The 18,835-nt window shown below is 43.0% G+C and overlaps 1 protein-coding gene across 1 annotated transcript; it reads right to left on the bottom strand.

Moving 5' to 3' along the window:
- Positions 1 to 11,876: 11,876 nt before the first annotated feature.
- On the bottom strand, positions 11,877 to 18,160 carry tmem218 (transmembrane protein 218). The gene is made up of 3 exons (XM_076102176.1): positions 17,697 to 18,160; positions 16,611 to 16,713; positions 11,877 to 12,198 (listed from the first exon to the last, which is right to left on the bottom strand). Exons 1-3 carry the CDS (start codon positions 17,804 to 17,806, stop codon positions 12,064 to 12,066), a joined length of 348 nt encoding a protein of 115 aa, XP_075958291.1. The 5' UTR covers positions 17,807 to 18,160; the 3' UTR covers positions 11,877 to 12,063.
- Positions 18,161 to 18,835: the final 675 nt, after the last annotated feature.

The following is an 18,835-nucleotide window of genomic DNA, read 5'->3' as shown; positions in this document are numbered from 1 at the left end:
TGTATAAATCATCATGATAAGTTGAAGTAAATGACAGAAAGAAGTTAACATGACTTATTGTTCAAATCCTTTTTTACAGTGCAGAACAGTTGACAGTTTGACAGTGAGCCACCATCAAAAATACCAGGACCATGAAAATAAAACTGCTAAATGGAATTCAGCCATCATTCAATTTATTATTTACACCATTCTATTATTTACACCTTCTTTCCCCACTGCAGGTATTATTAATGCTATTAATTACATGTTTTTGACAAGTCAAAATGTCATTGTTTATATATTTCATTAACTATTTAGGTTTCAAAGAGAGCCTTGGTAAAATGGAAGAATACCATGAAGTAATACTTCAACACAGCAATACACAACTGAAATTAAAACGTTATGATCATCTCCTGACAATTAACTACTCCTCAAGGATAGTTCAATGTTGAAGTCAGTTCAGTTTATTTGTGTGTTTTTTCTTCATTGTTTTCACACCCTCACAAAAACCAGCATAAAGTGAAGATTACTCCGGCCTCTGGGTGTTCTCCCTCCACCATTGACCAATCCATCTAGTGTCAGAAGTAAAGCAAAGGATGACCCCTAAAAAGCTTCAGCAGCAGCAGACAGAACACTGTGTGGATGAAAATGCTACTGGATGTGCTGTCTATAAACCTTTTACCTGTCTTTAGACCCCATCCCGACTAGACTGCTTAAATAAGTTTTACCGTTAATTAGCACGTTTTTACTAGATATGATCAAGATATGATAGATATGATCAAGATAGATATAGATATGATCAAGGACTGTGGTACATGGCCTGTAAGTCTTCACTTACAGGCCATGTACCACTGTCCTTCAGAGTAGCTGTAATTAAACCTCTTCTTAAGAAGCTTAATCTTGATCCAGAGGTGCTGACTAACTATAGACCGATCTCTAACCTTCCCTTCCTCTCTAAGATCCTTGAGAAAGCAGTCGGGAATCAGTTGTGTGACTTTCTACATAACAATAGTTTATTTGAGGATTTTCAGTCAGGATTTAGAAAGCATCATAGCACAGAGACAGCTCTGGTAAAAATGACTAATGACCTTCTTATTGCATCAGACAAAGGACTTGTCTCTGTTCTTAGACCTTAGTACTGTGTTCGACACCATTGACCATTACGTCCTGTTACAGAGACTAGAACATTATATTGGCATCAAAGGAACCGCACTAAACTGGTTTAAGTCCTATTTATCAGATCGATCTGTTTGCATATGTAAACGATGAAGCCTCGATGAAGACCAACGTTAGTCATGGAGTTCCACAAGGTTCTGTCCTTGGACCAATTTGATTCACCTTTTATTTGCTTCCTTTAGGCAATATTATCAGAAAACACTCAAGACATAAAAACCTGGATGACCTGCAACTTCCTAATGTTAAACTCAGACAAAACTGAAGTTAATCTACTAGGCCCTGAACATCTCCGAAGTCATTACATTACATTACAGTCATTTAGCAGACGCTTTTATCCGGAGCGATTTACAATAAGTGTATTCAACATAGGTATTCAAGAGAACTACTAGTCAACAGAAGTCATAAGTGCATCTCCTTGTTTACACAAACATCTAAGAGCATGAACCAGAGCAAAAGTACAGTGCAGAAACAAACTAATGCGAATGCAATGAGTGCAACAAACTAATACGAATACAATAAGTGCAACAAACTAGTATGAATACAATAAGTGCTAAATGGAAGGCTCAGGTAGTACTTCTTGAAGAGGTGAGTTTTCAGCCTGATAAAAGATGAGCATTGACTCTGCTGTCCTGACGTCAGTGGGGAGTTCATTCCACCATTGTGGGGCCAGGACAGAAAAAAGCCGTGACCGGGTCGATCGGCCGCAGGGACCTCTGAGCGACGGGGGAACCGATCGCCCCGACGCAGCAGAGCGAAGTGGTCGGGCGGGGGTGTAGGGCTTGACCATGGCTTGGAGATAGGAAGGAGCTGTTCCTTTCACTGCCTTGTAGGCTAGCACCAGAGTCTTAAACTGGATGTGAGCTCTTACAGGGAGCAGGTGTAGAGAACGGAGAAGGGAAGTTGTGTGGGAGAACTTGGGGCGATTGAACACCAGACGAGCTGCAGTATTCTGGACAAGCTCCAGAGATCTGATATCCGACGCCGGGGCTCCGGCAAGTAGTGAGTTGCAGTAGTGCAGACTGGAGATGACCCCATCAGTTATCTAATGATGTAGTTTCTCTAGATGGCATTGCGCTGGTATCCAGCAGCACCGTAAAGAATCTCAGAGTTATCTTTGATCAGGATATGTCTTTTAACTCCTAGATAAAACTAATTTCAAGGACTGCCTTTTTTCACCTATAACATTTTAAAAATCAGGCACATGCATTTGTTACTTCTAGACTAGATCACTGCAATTCCTTATTATCAGGCTGCTCTAATAAGTCTCTTAAATCTCTCCAGTTGATTCAGAATGCTGCAGCTCATGTACGAACAAAAACTAAGAAAAGAGATCATATTACTCCTGTATTAGCTTCTCTGCACTGGCTCCTGTAAAATCACAAATAGAATTTTAAATCCTTCTCCTCACCTACAAAGCGCTAATTGGTCAGGCACCATCATGAGCTTATAGTACCATATTACCCTACTAGAGAGCTGCGCTCCCTAAATTCAGGGTTACTTGTGGTTCCTAGAGTCTTAAAAAGTAGGATGGGAGCCAAAGCCTTCAGTTATCAAGCTCCTCTTTTGTGGAACCAGCTTCCCGTTTCAGTCCGGGGAGCAGACACACTCACCACATTTAAGAGTAGGCTTAAAACTTTCCTTTTTAATAACGCTTATAGTTAAGGCTGACTCAGGTTTATAGTTAGGGCTGGCTCAGGTTCATAGTTAGGGCTGGCTCAGGTTTATAGTTAGGGCTGGCTCAGGTTTATAGTTAGGGCTGACTCGGGTTTATAGTTAGGGCTGACTCAGGTTTATAGTTAGGGCTGGCGCAGGTTTATAGTTAGGGCTGACTCAGGTTTATAGTTAGGGCTGACTCAGGTTTATAGTTAGGGCTGGCGCAGGTTTATAGTTAGGGCTGACTCAGGTTTATAGTTAGGGCTGACTCAGGTTCATAGTTAGGGCTGACTCAGGTTCATAGTTAGGGCTGGCTCAGGTTCATAGTTAGGGCTGGCTCAGGTTCATAGTTAGGGCTGACTCAGGTTTATAGTTAGGGCTGACTCAGGTTTATAGTTAGGGCTGACTCAGGTTTATAGTTAGGGCTGACTCAGGTTTATAGTTAGGGCTGACTCAGGTTCATAGTTAGGGCTGACTCAGGTTCATAGTTAGGGCTGGCTCAGGTTCATAGTTAGGGCTGACTCAGGTTTATAGTTAGGGCTGACTCAGGTTTATAGTTAGGGCTGGCTCAGGTTTATAGTTGGGGCTGACTCAGGTTTATAGTTAGGGCTGCCTCAGGTTTATAGTTAGGGCTGGCTCAGGTTTATAGTTAGGGCTGGCTCAGGTTTATAGTTGGGGCTGACTCAGGTTTATAGTTAGGGCTGCCTCAGGTTTATAGTTAGGGCTGGCTCAGGTTTATAGTTAGGGCTGGCTCAGGTTTATAGTTAGGACTGGCTCAGGTTTATAGTTAGGGCTGGCTTAGGTAGGGCTGACTCAGGTTTATAGTTAGGGCTGGCTCAGGTAGGGCCGACTCAGGTTTATAGTTAGGGCTGGCTCAGGTTTATAGTTAGGGCTGGCTCATGTTTATAGTTAGGGCTGACTCCGGTTTATAGTTAGGGCTGGCTCAGGTTTATAGTTAGGGCTGACTCAGGTTTGCCTTGGACCAGCCCCTAGATAAGCTCTTATAGGTCTAGATTGCCGGGGGACTTCCTAGGATACACTGAGCTCCTCTCTCCTCTTCTCTCTCTCCTTCTGTATGAATTGATGTCCCATTAATGCACATTACTAACTTTGCTTCTTCCTCAGAGTCTTTGTTTTCTCTCCTCACAGGTTTCCGTGGATCCTGGTTATACCTGGTCTTGCCTCCTGCCGTGGTTCTGTCATATGCATTGAATGTGTTGTAACTCTGTAATGCTGTTCATTCTGTACACATGACATCTATCACACTTCTGTCCATCCTGATAGAGGGATCCCTCCTCTGTTGCTCTCCCTCAGGTTTCTTCTTCTTTTATCCCCAGTTTTTCCTGTTCCGATGTGAGGGTCAAAGGTCAGAGGATGTCGCAAATTTGTGATTTCTGATTTTGGGCTATACAAAATAAATTGAATTGAAATTAATTGAATAAAGTGCCCTGTGGGGTGCAGACCCTCCAGTGGAGAAAACATGATGAATTGCCTCCTTGGATGCCCTTCCAGTGGAGAAAACATAATAAAGTTACCCACTCCACTCTCACCACCTGTCTCACTGATATAAAATCATGGATGCAACAGAACTTACTCAAACTCAACTGCAACAAATCTGAAATACTCATCATCGGCCCTAACTCCCTCACCCGTTCAGCCCAGCCCTTCTCCCTCAACATTTATGGCTCCATCGTCACCCCCCCAGGTCCGCAACCTCGGTATCATCCTCGACCCCACCCTCTCTTTTCTACCCCACGCCAACTACATCACCAAGACCGCCTTCTTTCACCTCAGGAACATTGCACGCCTCAGACCCTCCCTGTCCTCTGCCACCACCGAAATTCTCATCCATGCCCTCATAACCTCCAGACTCGACTACTGCAACAGCATCCTCTATGGTTCTCCCAACAAAATCCTCAATAAACTCCAATATGTTCAGAACTCTGCCGCTCGACTGCTCACTTCCACCCGTCGCTATGATCACATCACCCCGGTCCTTCGCAACCTCCACTGGCTCCCGGTCAAATACAGAATAAACTTTAAAATATTGCTCACCACAAAGCCCTAAACAACCTGGCCCCTCCCTACCTTTCAGACCTCCTCCCCCTCCATGCCCTAACCCGTTGCCTCAGGTCCGCCGGTGCAAACACTCTGAAGACCATCAGGACCAAGCACCGGACCTGGGGTGACAGGGCCTTCTCAGCTGCTCCACCTCCCCTCTGGAACGCCCTCCCCATCCACATCCGTGAGACTCCATCCCTATCATCATTCAAACAAGCCCTCAAAACCCACCGCTTCAAACTCGCCTTCACTTGCTAACCCATGCACCCTACCCTCCCATTCCGCACAGCTTCTCCAGTTATTCTTTTTTGTTTGTTTGTTTGTTCTGTTTGTCTGTGCCTTGTAAAGCGTATTTGGGTATTTTGAAAAGCGCTATAGAAAATTGATGTATTATTATTATTATTATTATTATTATAAAGTGTCCTCGGTGGTGCCCTTGGAGAAAACATGATGAAGTGCATTCCTGGATGTTATAGAAAAAGATGGAGAAAACATTTGGCAGTGCCATATAGGCTACCCAACATTCTAGAATAAACTTTCTGTGCTCTGATGCCCTACTGCATGCAGCTGGTGCCCTTTTCATTTTTGTTCGCCCCTGCCCTTCAGACAGCCCGAGTCTGCCACTGTGAACAGGTAGGTAACGTGTCAGAAGCCACACCTGAGGAAAGAATGAGAAGGCACAGAGAGCAGGTTGGCGAGTTGACTCTTCTGTCAGCTAAGCAAAACGTTGAGGCTCCAGAGCTAGCTGGTAATGATTTTTCTTTTCCTTGCAACCTTTTGCTCCGACAGAAAAGGGATCCCAAGCCAGCTGAATGTTTCAGGAAAGTATAGGCTAGCTTACTTTCTTACAGACAGTTGATGGAGGTAAACAGCCTATTCTCCCTGGAATGTCAAGGGCTGAGGTGATCAAGGTCGGGCATACCGTCCCATAAAAACTTCAAGCAGGAGATCATATTGACCAGGAATGTACACACTAGTCAAAGAGTACTGTAAAATGTGCCCTGAATGTCAGCTCATTGTAGGAAAATATAGAGCACCTGTACCTCTAATCTTTCTCCCAGTTAGTTCTACACCATTTGAACAGATTGGTGTTGACATACTTGGCTCGGTTGAAAGGAGTCAGGCAACAGGTTCATTTGGTCATCAGGGATTTTCACCATTTGAGCTGATCTACACCCATTACATCAGAAGCTCTCTGGATGTAATCCCAGAGATTTGGGAGGAGGCTGACTCGCCCAACAGTATGTACATCATCTTCTTTGTGATGAAGATGTTACCATGGCCTGTGATAATCTGCTGAAGTCCTGGGCTAAGCAAACGGATTGGTAAAACTAATCAGCCAGGAAGTGGAGCTTGGAGCCTGGTGGGAAAAGGAAACCATAAAGAGAGAATTTGCAATAAATCAAGGGTTCAAACTCATCAGGGATGAAAAAGGTGACAAAGATGCAAACTAGCCTTTTGTCGATGTGGATTTAAAGTCAATTTTAGCAAACTCAACCTAGAATTTATGTAATCTGATAATAATCCCCCAAACGCAGCACCCACGCCACACAGTCAGCCGCCCACCTGCCAAGACACGAACAGGCAAGAAGCCCAATCGACACCAAAAACACACGCAACTCAGGGACGTCCTGCCCGGAAGCACCAGGGACAGAGCGACAGAGGAAAGCAAAGCCAAGGCCCGAGCAGCCCTCCCTAAATAGATCTTAACTTTGGAAGACACCCACTTGATTGACTATCAGACTGTTTTCTATGTCAGTGTTCTGGGCACTTGACTGCTGCTGTAAACAGACTTTAAAAATTGTGGACCTATTCTTCGATGTGAAATTTATGAAATACCAGAGTATTTATATAGTGATATTAACATTTTCATGTAATCTTTATGAGCATCAAGTCATATCTCTAAATCACATCACTTTTGTTGGTTTGGGCCAAAAGGTAGGTCAATCCAAAAGCTAAAATATTAAAACGCAGGCAAGTTGTAGCTGAGCAGGAACTGAGCATGCTCCATGGATCACTGTGGCCACCCATGTTACACTATTGTGAACACTTTCTTTGATCAGTGTAGCTATTGCCTTTCTAAGCCTGGCCAATATTCAATCATGTCTTCAGTACTGTCAAAATGGAACCCCCCATGGGGCCAAGCTGCGGCCCCGCGATGGGGTGTCATGTCCAAGCAGCAGAGGGCTATTGGTGATCGACCTGACCTCTAATCTCTAATCATGGTCCAACCGAGAGGCAGAGCTGCAGGGTAATTCCTTCCCGAGAGAGAGAGGTAAAAGGCCAAGGCAACACCAGGGTCTCAGATTGAGGATTTCACCCCCCTAGTGTGTGTTGCAATTATAGCATCCCCTGGCTATACACAAAAGTGCATAATAGAGCACGACCAGGCAGCGCTGAGAAAAAAACTCTTCTTGGCTCCGAAGTTTGTTGCTTGGGTGACAAGGGCCCAGTTCATTTCCACGTTCCATCACCAACTCTTTCACAGCTTAGTGAAATACCCAGCGAGTGAGCTCTGGTGTCTTTAGGTTTGCCAAACATCCACTTGTTGACTAATAAACCCTTATTTAATCCATGCCTGTATAAGGATTTAAAATGAAGTCCTTCACTTTTAGTTTTACCCCGTGGAGCCCTCATCAAGTTTTATTTACCAGACTTTTTGAAAGGATTGCAAACATTGCCGTCTGCTTGATTTAACATGAACTGAAACACATTCTTTTGGGATAAGTGCACCAACTATGCCCGAAATCTTTAATGGATATTCAGTGTTGCGAGCGCTGGGTGGGGCGGTGACGGTACCCGTATCACAAACAGAGGGCAAGATGGCTGAGGATGTGAACGGCAGGCCAGGAGTTCTGCTTCAATGCATCTGAATGCAGGAGAGGAGGAGAGGAGCGCACCCCGCACCCCGTCGGTTTCAAAACCGAGCACCCTGAGCTTTCCGCTCACACCTCTTTGCCCTTGCATTGCTCCCCCTTTCTCTATCTCGCCCACCCCCATCTCTTTATATGTCCAGCTGGCTGCGCCACAAAGACTCTGTCTCACAGTTCCAAATGATCCTCAAACCCCCACATTCTTTGTTCTTCTCAGTTTCCCACTCCCCAGAGACAGAGTTTAGTAGCAAAAATTAAAATGAGGCAAGGGTGGAGGGAAAGAGTAAGATGTGGGAGAGAGAAAGATTTAAAAGGTGAGGTAGAGTGAGAGAGTGTGTGAGAACCAGAGAGCAAACCAAGCAATAGACTTTGGGGATTTTGGAGACCTTGACTTTGCAGACTTCAAGACAGTGAGGAACTGTTGCAGACATCTTTTGCATTGTCACCTTGACATATAAGCTGCAGCAGAATGTTCTCAAATTGGCAATCTTGCTGACAAGTCAAAGTGATAGAACCCAAAGATTTTTTGTTAATGTTAAAGGGAGTTTCTGGAACCTCTCCTTTAGTTTCATTGCACTCTAATCGGCTCGTTTTTCAGTGCCACTTTCTGCGGGGGCTAAGATCATGTTTTGCGGTAATCATGCGGTCAATTACAGGCAACAAGTCCCTCCAGGTTGAAAGGTTTTAGATCCCCTGTCCCACTCTGCTGAAATACCCCAGTTCCCCAGCTTGTGTGAAATCATGCGGTGGATTGTTGCACGGAAAAAGAACCACAGTATGGAGATGTGGGCTGGAACTAATAGGATTGGTTTTGATTCATTAGATTCTCTTTCATCATCCTGGTTGGAATTCCACTCCACGTCTCCTTGGGCTTCACACTTTTAAAATGGAGGTGTGGGGGGGGGGGGGGGGGCAAGTGTTTAGAATTGCGCCTCCAGACTGCAAAAGCTCATTACTCTCTATGCTATCATCTGCTTATTCATACCCCATGGAATCAGCATCATAACCATGTGAATGAAGCTCTGTGTTTGTCAAAGTACTGACAACACAGTACAGGATATGATTCAATGGTTGGCGAAATGCGTAACCAAAATGTAGAATAGCAATGCACAATTGCAAAACACATACACAGCTTCTAAATAACCCCTCAAAGGGAAATCTACTAGAAACTGTTGTTTACATATGTTATGTTACATAATGCTGTGACGAAATGGAGATGTTTGACAAAGTTGGCGCCCAAGGACGCTAGGCGTGAGTAGTAGATGTTTCTTTTCATAAATCACCTGCCCAATTCTCAATTAAAGCTCTTCCTACACACACATAAACTAACGATGCACCTTCCTAGCTGTTGGACCAGCTAGCAGTTTATTTCATGAATAGCTTAATGGAATAGTTTGACATGAAAAATATGCTTATTTGCTTTCTTGCTGATAGTTTGTTGAGAAGATTGATACTCCTCTCTAATGTTTGTACGGTAAATAAGAAACTACAACCGGCAGCCGGCTGACTAAGCTTAGCATAAAGACCGGAGGGAAACAGCAAACCTTGCTCTGTCCAAAGTCAACAAAGTTCACCTACCAGCAGATACGGGGACTTAGTCTTGGGACTGGGACTCAAGAATCTCTGTGTTTGAGAGGTTAGAGGGATGTCTTACAGTAGATTATAAACTGTCATCAGTGAGACACCCAGTGTAATTATACAATATGGTTGTACTCTAACTGCTATTGAAGAATAGGCTACGGTTATTATTGCATGCCTAATAATGTTAGCAATATTATTCTGGTACCCTGAATGACCTCAGTCCTTATCTATTTTTCAGGGCAAAATACAGTTATTTAATTGGAATGAAAGTTTTCATTGTTTAATTTCTTATATATAGCTATGCTGTGTTCTAAGCAGACCGGACGACATGCAGCAGATGATAGAACACTCATTACAATCAGAAGAGACCTGCCACTTCTCTTGGACTCTAGCTCAAACATGAGACTTGATTTGCACTCCACCTCAAAGTCTTAAAACTTGGACTCTAGCTCAAAGCCTTGAGACGCGATTTGGACTCTAGCTCAAAGCCTTGAGACGCGACTTGGACTCCAGCTCAAAGCCTTGAGACGCGACTTAGACTTTAGCTCAAAGACTTGAGACTTGACTTGGACTCTAGCTCAAAGACTTGAAACTTGACTTGAGCTCAAAGACTTGGGACTTGACTTGGACTCTAGCTCAAAGCCTTGAGACGCGACTTGGACTCTAGCTCAAAGACTTGAGATGCGACTTGGACTCTAGCTCAAAGCCTTGAGACGCGACTTGGACTCTAGCTCAAAGACTTGAGACTTGACTTGGACTCTAGCTCAAAGACTTGAGACTTGACTTGGACTTTAGCTCAAAGACTTGAGACTTGACTTGGACTCTAGCTCAAAGACTTGAAACTTGACTTGAGCTCAAAGACTTGGGACTTGACTTGGACTCTAGCTCAAAGCCTTGAGACGCGACTTGGACTCTAGCTCAAAGCCTTGAGACGCGACTTGGACTCTAGCTCAAAGACTTGAGACTTGACTTGGACTCTAGCTCAAAGCCTTGAGACGCGACTTGGACTTTAGCTCAAAGACTTAAGAACAGACATGGACTTTAGCTCAAAGACTTGAGTTTTGACTTGGACTCTAGCTCAAAGACTTGAGTTTTGTCTTGGAGTCTAGCTCAAAGTCTTAAGACTTGGACTTTAGCTCAAAGACTTAAGAACAGACTTGGACTTTAGCTCAAATACTTGAGACTTGACTCGGAGTCTAGCTCAGTCTTAAGACTTGGACTTTAACTCAAAAACTGGAGACTTGACTTGGAGTCTAGCTGAATGTCTTGAGATTTGGACTCAAACTCAAAGACAAAACGTGACTTGGAGTCTAGCTCAAAGACTTTAAGTCTATGTCGTGCAAACTGGATTGTCGCTGGAGTTGAGAATAAACAACAAGATGAAATGTTGTTGGCAGAACACATAGGTTTACCAGCTGGCCGGAGAGCAGTGAACCTACATTTACAATATACAATATCAACATAAAAATCTGCTAATATTTATAGATAAAGGGACCAATCAAAATACTAAAATACGAATAATGTAGGAATCATGTGAAGCAACTGCAAATAGACAGGCCCAGAGGGCTATTTATCCATTCAGTTTCAAATGAATGAGTTAATTTATTGACTAGTTGAGTCGATTAGTAGACAATATTCACATATGATATGATATGATTCACATATATCAAAATGAAATATGTATAATGAGAATGCTTTTCTGGCACCATGAATTAGCCATGTGGGCTATTATTCAAAGCGAAAAGCTAGAAGACAAAGATGAGCCAAGTAGATTGTAAGTAAAAAATCAAAGCTTAGAAACTTTCGTTGGCATTCGTCATTTTAAAGTTGTCTTCATGTTTGCATGACAATGTCAGACAAACAATCCACTCTAGTTTCAGCTGATTGTCTGACAACTGAATGTGATGAAAGTGTTTCTGTAATATCTGTTGACATCTGGCACAATTGCAAAATGTGCCATTTAGATTTTCAGCATTTCAGCACAGAAGAATCTGGGAACCAGAAATATGTGGTTGTCATCTAAAATGAGCAGCACATCAGTCATTTCATCACATACGCATATTAATGAAACACTGAATCAAAATGTGATGCTATTTTAGTTGTGTGTCACTTCATATTATGTCTTTTTTGAATGTGTGATTTTATCTACTTAACTGTCACACAGAACAAAATAGACATATAGAATAAACATGTTTATTATCCACAAGTTATCATTAAGGTGAAGTAATGCATAGCTACAATTGAAATTAGTAATAAAAAAAGATTCCCTGTATTAACAATGTTTAGTCAGAAAAGACACAAATGCAATCTCCCAGATTCAAACACCTGTAAACATGACATGAGATGCATTTAGGATTTGAATAAACGTTCTCTCAGTGCACTGACTCATTCTACAGGGTGCATGTCACTAACACCTTAACTTGACAAAATCAAGTTCAATCCTTTTTCTTTAAAAAAAGGTAGAGGGAGTATTGAACACTTTTAGTACTGTAGTATAAATAGTGAAAAAACATTTTCTTCATCTCATTGAATGATACAATAAAGCAAGCTGGGTACTGTTGTATATTTATTTCTGCTGGTTGTACATAAACAGTTGGCGATGAAGAAAGAAGACACTGCTCTCCTGCTGTCTCTGTTTGGGAGGCATTCTGTGAAGCGGGGGCCTCTCGTCATGCCCTGCTTCTCTTAAGTTGTGTACATCAGCGATGTGATCCCCGTGCCAGCTCTGACCCTGGCAGCTCTACTGCGTTCTTAAGGCCTTGGCATACACGGGCTCCAGGAAATGAAAGGGGAGCAGCATGAAGAACACCACCAGAAAGACCGCGCTCACCACCGCCAGCAGCACGTAGCGTCCGATGAACAAAGTGTCCACTATCTGTAGAGAAAGAGTGTACCCGTTCACCGTCAGGAGTTCTCAGCAACTACACACAGTAAACAGTACCCAGTGCATGGGAAAAGCATGGCTGTTCAAAATTCTGTATTTCCTCTATTAGCCACTAGATGTCAGGCGAGGGCCTTCACAAAGGCTTTGTGTAGAAGCATGTAGCCTTATGTGAGGCTATCAATGGGCACTCGGTTTACAGACAGACAAACCATACAAACAGACAGTTACAATAACGTCTTGCCTTCAAAGTTGATATAATTAATTTTTCTAACAGTTGACAATGCAGAATAACTGACGGTCACCAGAAGTTGAATTGATGCGACAGTGCACACTGGAAGCTTCAAGGGCCGCTCATCCAACATGTCTGATACAGTGTCTTAGACAGCAAGGGTCACCTGGTCCACTCATGTTGCTGTAGAATGTACACTGGCTGATGCCATATCACATGTCTGGACATTGACAGACATCTTTACTTGGGTTACCTTCTAGCTGGCTTCTTTTTGTGATAAACTGCTGACTGCTGCCAGACGTAGGCTTTGAGAGAACACATGCATATTTGGCTGCACAGTTAGATTTCATTTGAGATGATTCTGAATGATGAACTGCCAAATTCTGCAGACCTGTATTGACTGATTCATCTGTTGAGAAAGTGATGGAGACTTCAAGTACAACCTAAACAAACTCTAGTGGTACATTTCGGGTCCTAAATGGTAGAAAGGTGGCAGAAATATAAGTTAATTCCCTCATGACCTCTTCAGTAAACACTCTCACATAGTTTGCTATTTACAACTTGTTTATTATTTGGGAGAAATGAACGATTGGTCGCCACGCCCTCGGCTTGGAGAAGCGAGACAGGAGTTACCGCAGGGAAGCAAAGCCATGTGCTTCTGTGGTCGAGGCAGCAGGAAAACATATGTTAGACACTCAAAAGAAAGGCTCACCTTTAGCATACGCTAAATTAAGAATATTTTGGGCTGTTTATCTTGTCTTGGGGCTGCCATTACCCACGGGGAACTGCAGCATGGGTAAAACAAATGTCATTTTCCCTTGCAGAATCAGTTAGTTAGTTTGTGTTATTGTGTGACTTTGGTGAATCCAAAAGAGCCAAAGTCACACAATAACACAAACACAGTAACCGATCGAGGCAGCAGTGGACCAGCGCCTCCGGTGATCTGTTTCTTTCAACGGAGTCTGGTGGCTCTGGCGAGAGCGTGTGGTAGATAGCGGCTTCGGTTCCCTGTCAGAAAAACATGCACTGTATAGCTGTCTGAACCAGCAGAAATACTCCAGATACAGTCACACTCACACCGATACCTTTAGGTGTCTGCGTCCACAGCAGTACATATCGCTTTGCTTCTGTGCTGACTGTCATCTACTGTAAGTGATACACCGAGTATGGAAAAGTGCCTCATACAACCCCACTTCAAAACAACTAAACTCTCCCTTTAATGAGTGATAAACTGATTCAACGCATTAGATCTGTATCTGTGCCGATACTGCGGCAGCTAGATGTGACTGATCCACATTCAATACTGTCTCCACTGTTGTTACAAAAACATGTAATCTCATAACACGCGAGAATATGTTTAAAATTGACAAAAGCCTAATAATAAAGTCAGCATATTAACGTCTCCTCTTAAAGTAATGTGTAGTTACAGAACGACGAGTACTGATATTGGAACACTGATCAGCCAATAACCTGAGTTTATTTAACAGAAGCAGTGAGAGTGCTGATAGATAGATTGGTGACCACTTTATAAAGAGATACCTCATCTATTACTGTACTTCCTGATTGTATCCATGTCAGCTCTGCCTCTCAAACCTGTGGGCTCGGACACACAGACAAGTGCTTATTGATCCGTACAGGAACTCGCCCTGTGTGTTCGGGGAATAACCTGTGCAGCAGTGCATTTGAAGACATGGCATGTTTGTAGTTTCACCGTTGAGAACTAAAAGCTGATTCCGGGGCGCCGGCTATTTCCTGATCCTGAGTAACGAGTGGATTCCAGGTCTTAAGCAAACCGGCGCACGACTTGGAGAAACAATAGATCATCGAGATTAGCATCGGTGTTGCTTAAATTAGGCGCAGTTGGAGTTCATAAAGTTGCCATCGACAGATTTAATCACTGCTTCACTCGTAGCTCTGGGTCTGTGTTAATATTTCAATCATGAGCCGTCCGTGAATATGTGAATACAAACTGAGAAAATGCCCTGAAGCAGCAGTGTGAGCCCTACTGCTGACTGAAGAGAGATTCCACAGGGCTGTTGTGGAATCACAGTAGGTGTGTGTGTGTGTGTGTGTGTGTGTGTGTGTGTGTGTGTGTGTGTGTGTATCTAGTTTAATGTCTCGGAGAGGTGGTGGGGTGGGGGGTGATGTATGCTGTTTCTTATGGATGCATTTAACACATCTCACTTTTTAATTTGCCAATTACACAGCAAGCAGGAACCCAAAGTGTGGGCCATGTTTTATTAATGTGCCATTGAGCGCACGGGTGGTAGCTGGCAGACGGGTGGGGGGGGCAGGTGGGAGAGGGGGTGGGGTCTAGTATGACCCCCCCCCTCAGTCTGGGACTGGCCTAATTGGCACTCTGATATTTGACTTTTGTTCAACAGCAGTTGGTTAGGCTTTTCTTACACATCTCTCTGCTTACATGTGAGATTTCAGGAAATGAAAATGAGTCGACATCAAAACATGATATTCAGAAGACGCCATCGCTAGTAAATCGGGTTTTCACCCTCACATGCATTTGTACCTTTGTTTGAATTCTGTTAATGATCACATATCTGAGGATTCTTAATAATTACAGCATCAGTTGTTCTGGCTCTGTATGAAAACGGTCAGTTGTAATTATCAAAGATGAGGCAGGGTTAGGGTTAGGGTTGGGGGGTTAGGGTTAGGGTTCGGCAGATCGGAGGTAGTCGATGCTCGGGCTGCTATCCCTCTGCTCAATCCTTACAGACTCAATTTAAATCTTTATTTCTTGAGACGTATTGCTTATATTCTTGATACTGTCTTTTATTAGGATGCATACTGTCAGTGTTGTTGTTGTGTTTATATTTTAATGTCATGCCGAATGAGCAATTTTCCATATTTGTGGACAATGAAAGTTGTATTCTATTTAATTCTAAAAACTACCCATTGAAATAAGCAAACGGTAAAAATATCCAATTGATGAAATAACCTATGTTTGAGAATATTTGTAATTGCTTCACTAATTAATGATAAACCCTCACAATTTATGGAAATAACAGCCTACTTGATAATCAATAAAGGTAGAGAACTCCAAACAAAGCAGACTGATGGTTGGTGATGATGTCTGCAAGCATTATAAGGTGTCAATATTACAAGGGATGTTAAATGTGAGCTCTTTTAAACACTGGAACCAGTTTGTGAGGTCTCCATGGGTTCATGCTACCCGTACACCTTGTACAGACACCCAGGAAGCTGCGTCGTGCCGCCTCTCTCTGTTGCTGGTCGGGTATCTGCCTTTGCACAAAGGCTATAAAGTGCGAGCTCGCTATTTCTATGGGGTGGCAGCTTGCTTGGCAGATCTGGCTGGCTCATTGGCACGACCCCGAGGCGACATGGGGGGAGTGTTTGTTCTGTGTTGCTGTTGGACTAAGATAAAGCGGAGCAGGCCTTTATGACAAGCACACACACAGACGGGCGCGCACAATGACACATGCTATTTACAGGCTTACAGCACTGTGGATACTGGCTTATATCAGAGTTGAGGTTTTGTTTGGGATGGGTTGTTGTTCACCTACCTCAAATCTAAATAGAGCTTATATCCTCAATCAGCACAAACACATTGTGTTCTGAGTAACAAGCACACATGATCGGAGCTTTGCCTTTCGGCATTTGGACCATACACACACACCGCACACTCAAATATAAGAAAGACCATACATCTCTGATAAAGATAAGTTTGTTTGACTGTAGCTACTGTTCTTAAATGTTTCATGATGCATGAGAAGAGAGAACAGAAATATCATTTTTGGGAGCACAAAGGTGGGCATGAGATGACCATTGAGCTGAAGTAGTTGGTCTGTGGGCTCTGAATCCTCATATTCACTCAGCGGCCTCCGTACACAAAACATTTGGTAGTGATGAAAGCCAAATAGCCCTTATCAAACTGTAAACATCCAGGCCTGCTGTTATTTCCAAACTGAATTACATTATGCTGTCATCATGCACAGACCATCATAACACGAGACTCTGTGCTTTTAATGCAATAAATGGTCGAGAACACTGATTTGGAGTAGTTCCTTGTCATAGCTTTGGCAGCGGTAGAAGTTTAAATTGCCTCTTGATGTAGAGGAACGCTTATGTAAAAACCTTTCTCTCTGGTATTTGCATTTTAATATAGTGCGAAATAGTTTTTAATGTGCATTCAGCTCACCTCTGTCTCTTTGAAAGGGGGGGTTGTCTCTGGGCTGCGCGGGAACAACACCAGCACCAGAGTGATGGTGAGAGCCAGTAAGAATATGGGGATAATGCCTAACCTGGCAAGACACAAAACACACATACACAGTTGAAAAAGGATAGCATGAGGACTCCCACTGCTGATTTGCAGTAAACACAGGGTTTTCTGAGGATAATGTCATTATCAAGTACCAATCAAAACAATGGCATTCTTTATTGTGTTTTTAAATAGTTGTTAACTTTCCAATCAAGTAAATGGCACCATGTTTCACCCCATTTAGACTGTACTGTAATTGCATCTTACACAAGTGCATCATGTTTGGTGTCACAGTGCATTCTAGAAAGAAATGAACCAACTGTAATAGTACCAGGGTCTGTTGTAGCCTTTGCACAAGTACTGAAAGCAGGGATTGGAAAGAACATGGTCCCAGCAATCGATCAGTACAGCAGTATGTGGGTAAAGCCTCATTGCTTCATAGAATTTAGCTAAGCATCAGGAAAATAGATATATTTGCTGATCTATCTAGGGAAAGAAGAAAATATTTAGGTGGCAAAAAATATGATAGAGTTGCAATCTTTCTGTGTGAAATCCAGGCCAAGGTTACATTTTTTTTTTCAGAAATTGATTCATAATTGCTCAATACAGCTTAAATTCTGTTATGAATCTGAGTTCACTCAGTTTGACTTCGACTTTATTTCAGCTTTGAGTTTCCTGACATTACTACATCTGTCCTCCCCTAAACACACCACGGTGTTCAACAGTCAGCTGGGTTTATGAAAAGTGTTTGTTTTTTTCGCATTTTATTGAAATAAATCTCTCACACATATGCCGAATTTCTGAGGAAACCTTACTAATGCCCCTGTTGAAGAGATGTGTGTTCCAGTAGAGGTGTGCTTTGGCCAACATTCAAACCAACATTAAAGTGGAGGAAATGTTTCGGGATTAAGGAATTGACTGACTGATTCACTGTCACAGATAACCTGGGCTTTTCTCTATCAATGCATGCGATACGTTCTAACCGGGTTGGTGTAAGGAGTGTGTGGAGGTGTTGTTCTCACTCACTTTGCAGATACAGATGCTCTCAGCAGCATCATCCCAAATACAAGAAATACAATCCAAACGATCGCAATGACGAAGACGCCCGTGCCGACTTCCAAAACGGTGCTTGCCATTTTCACGGTAACTAAAGTTAGTTTACCCGACACACAGAACAGTAACAAGTGAAGTTGGTCAAATTCGTTTTTACGACCGACGTTCGTGACATAACTTAAGCAATGCAGTAACAACAAAGTTAAGGTTAGCTAACGTTAGCTACATTAGCTTAATTACTGTAACTTCCACCGTACTGTGAGTTAGCTACTGTTAGCTGTCGCTGCTAGCTCTGCTCTGCTGAGGCAGACAGCTGCATGCTTCGTGAAACCGTGAACAATGGATCGATGTTCGATCTCCCCACCCCTTCAGAATGATTATTAGCTGTCCATTAACCCGTCATTTCTCAACCAGTTCGATAGATAAAGCGTTGTCCGTCGCGTCTTCTACTTCCTGGTAACAGCAAACTGGGGTTTGATTGGATACACCAACTCACGACGGGCCAATCACGTGCATCGTTACTGAAAATCCGAACAGTGTCGAATAGACTGCAGAACTTCACCCAGCTCGTTTTTACCATTCATACAATTTACGTTCGATCATTTACTTTTCTTCTGTACACTTAAACATCTCTTATTGATTCGATGCCACACATATTCTTTATCTCGAGAAGCGTTTTTTTTCTAATATTTGTTCTTATCACTATATAAATACGCTATTAGGTCCATCAACTCGTCATTTAGGGGTCAGGATCGGTAGCAAATGGATAACTACCACCAGCTTAAGCTACTTAAACTTAAACTCTGTTCTTTTGACATTAAGTCAATTCTTCCGTGTGTTTTCAGCTGGCAGGACGAAATAGATTGAACTGATTTGGGTCTGAATATAAATGTCTATCTTATTACCAGCAGCCTTCTGGTTCCCATCATCCCACCTGTCTTTTTGAAGCATGCAATTATTAATGCGGACCAACAGGGGGCTGGCCAGATCCGCGGTTCAAAGGCCCCGGTCCCGCTCAAAGTGCTGGTGCCTCTGCGCGCTTACTGGGAAAAGACATGTTGCCTTTGAGTAACCCTCGTAAGATCCAACCACTCAGTGTTTATTTATGATTT

Source organism: Anarhichas minor, unplaced genomic scaffold, assembly GCF_050575085.1.
Source record: "Anarhichas minor isolate MPS153535 unplaced genomic scaffold, ASM5057508v1 ptg000027l, whole genome shotgun sequence".
Lineage (NCBI taxonomy): Eukaryota > Metazoa > Chordata > Actinopteri > Perciformes > Anarhichadidae > Anarhichas > Anarhichas minor.
This window is presented reverse-complemented; position numbering and strand designations above follow the sequence as displayed.

Coding starts and splice junctions, on each gene's coding strand:
- tmem218 (XM_076102176.1), bottom strand. CDS start 17,806: ATGGCAAGCACCGTTTTGGAAGTCGGCACGGGCGTCTTCGTCATTGCG. Junction 16,714..17,696: donor AGAGCATCTGTATCTGCAAA/GTGAGTGAGAAC, acceptor GTGTCTTGCCAG/GTTAGGCATTATCCCCATAT. Junction 12,199..16,610: donor CCCCTTTCAAAGAGACAGAG/GTGAGCTGAATG, acceptor CTTTCTCTACAG/ATAGTGGACACTTTGTTCAT.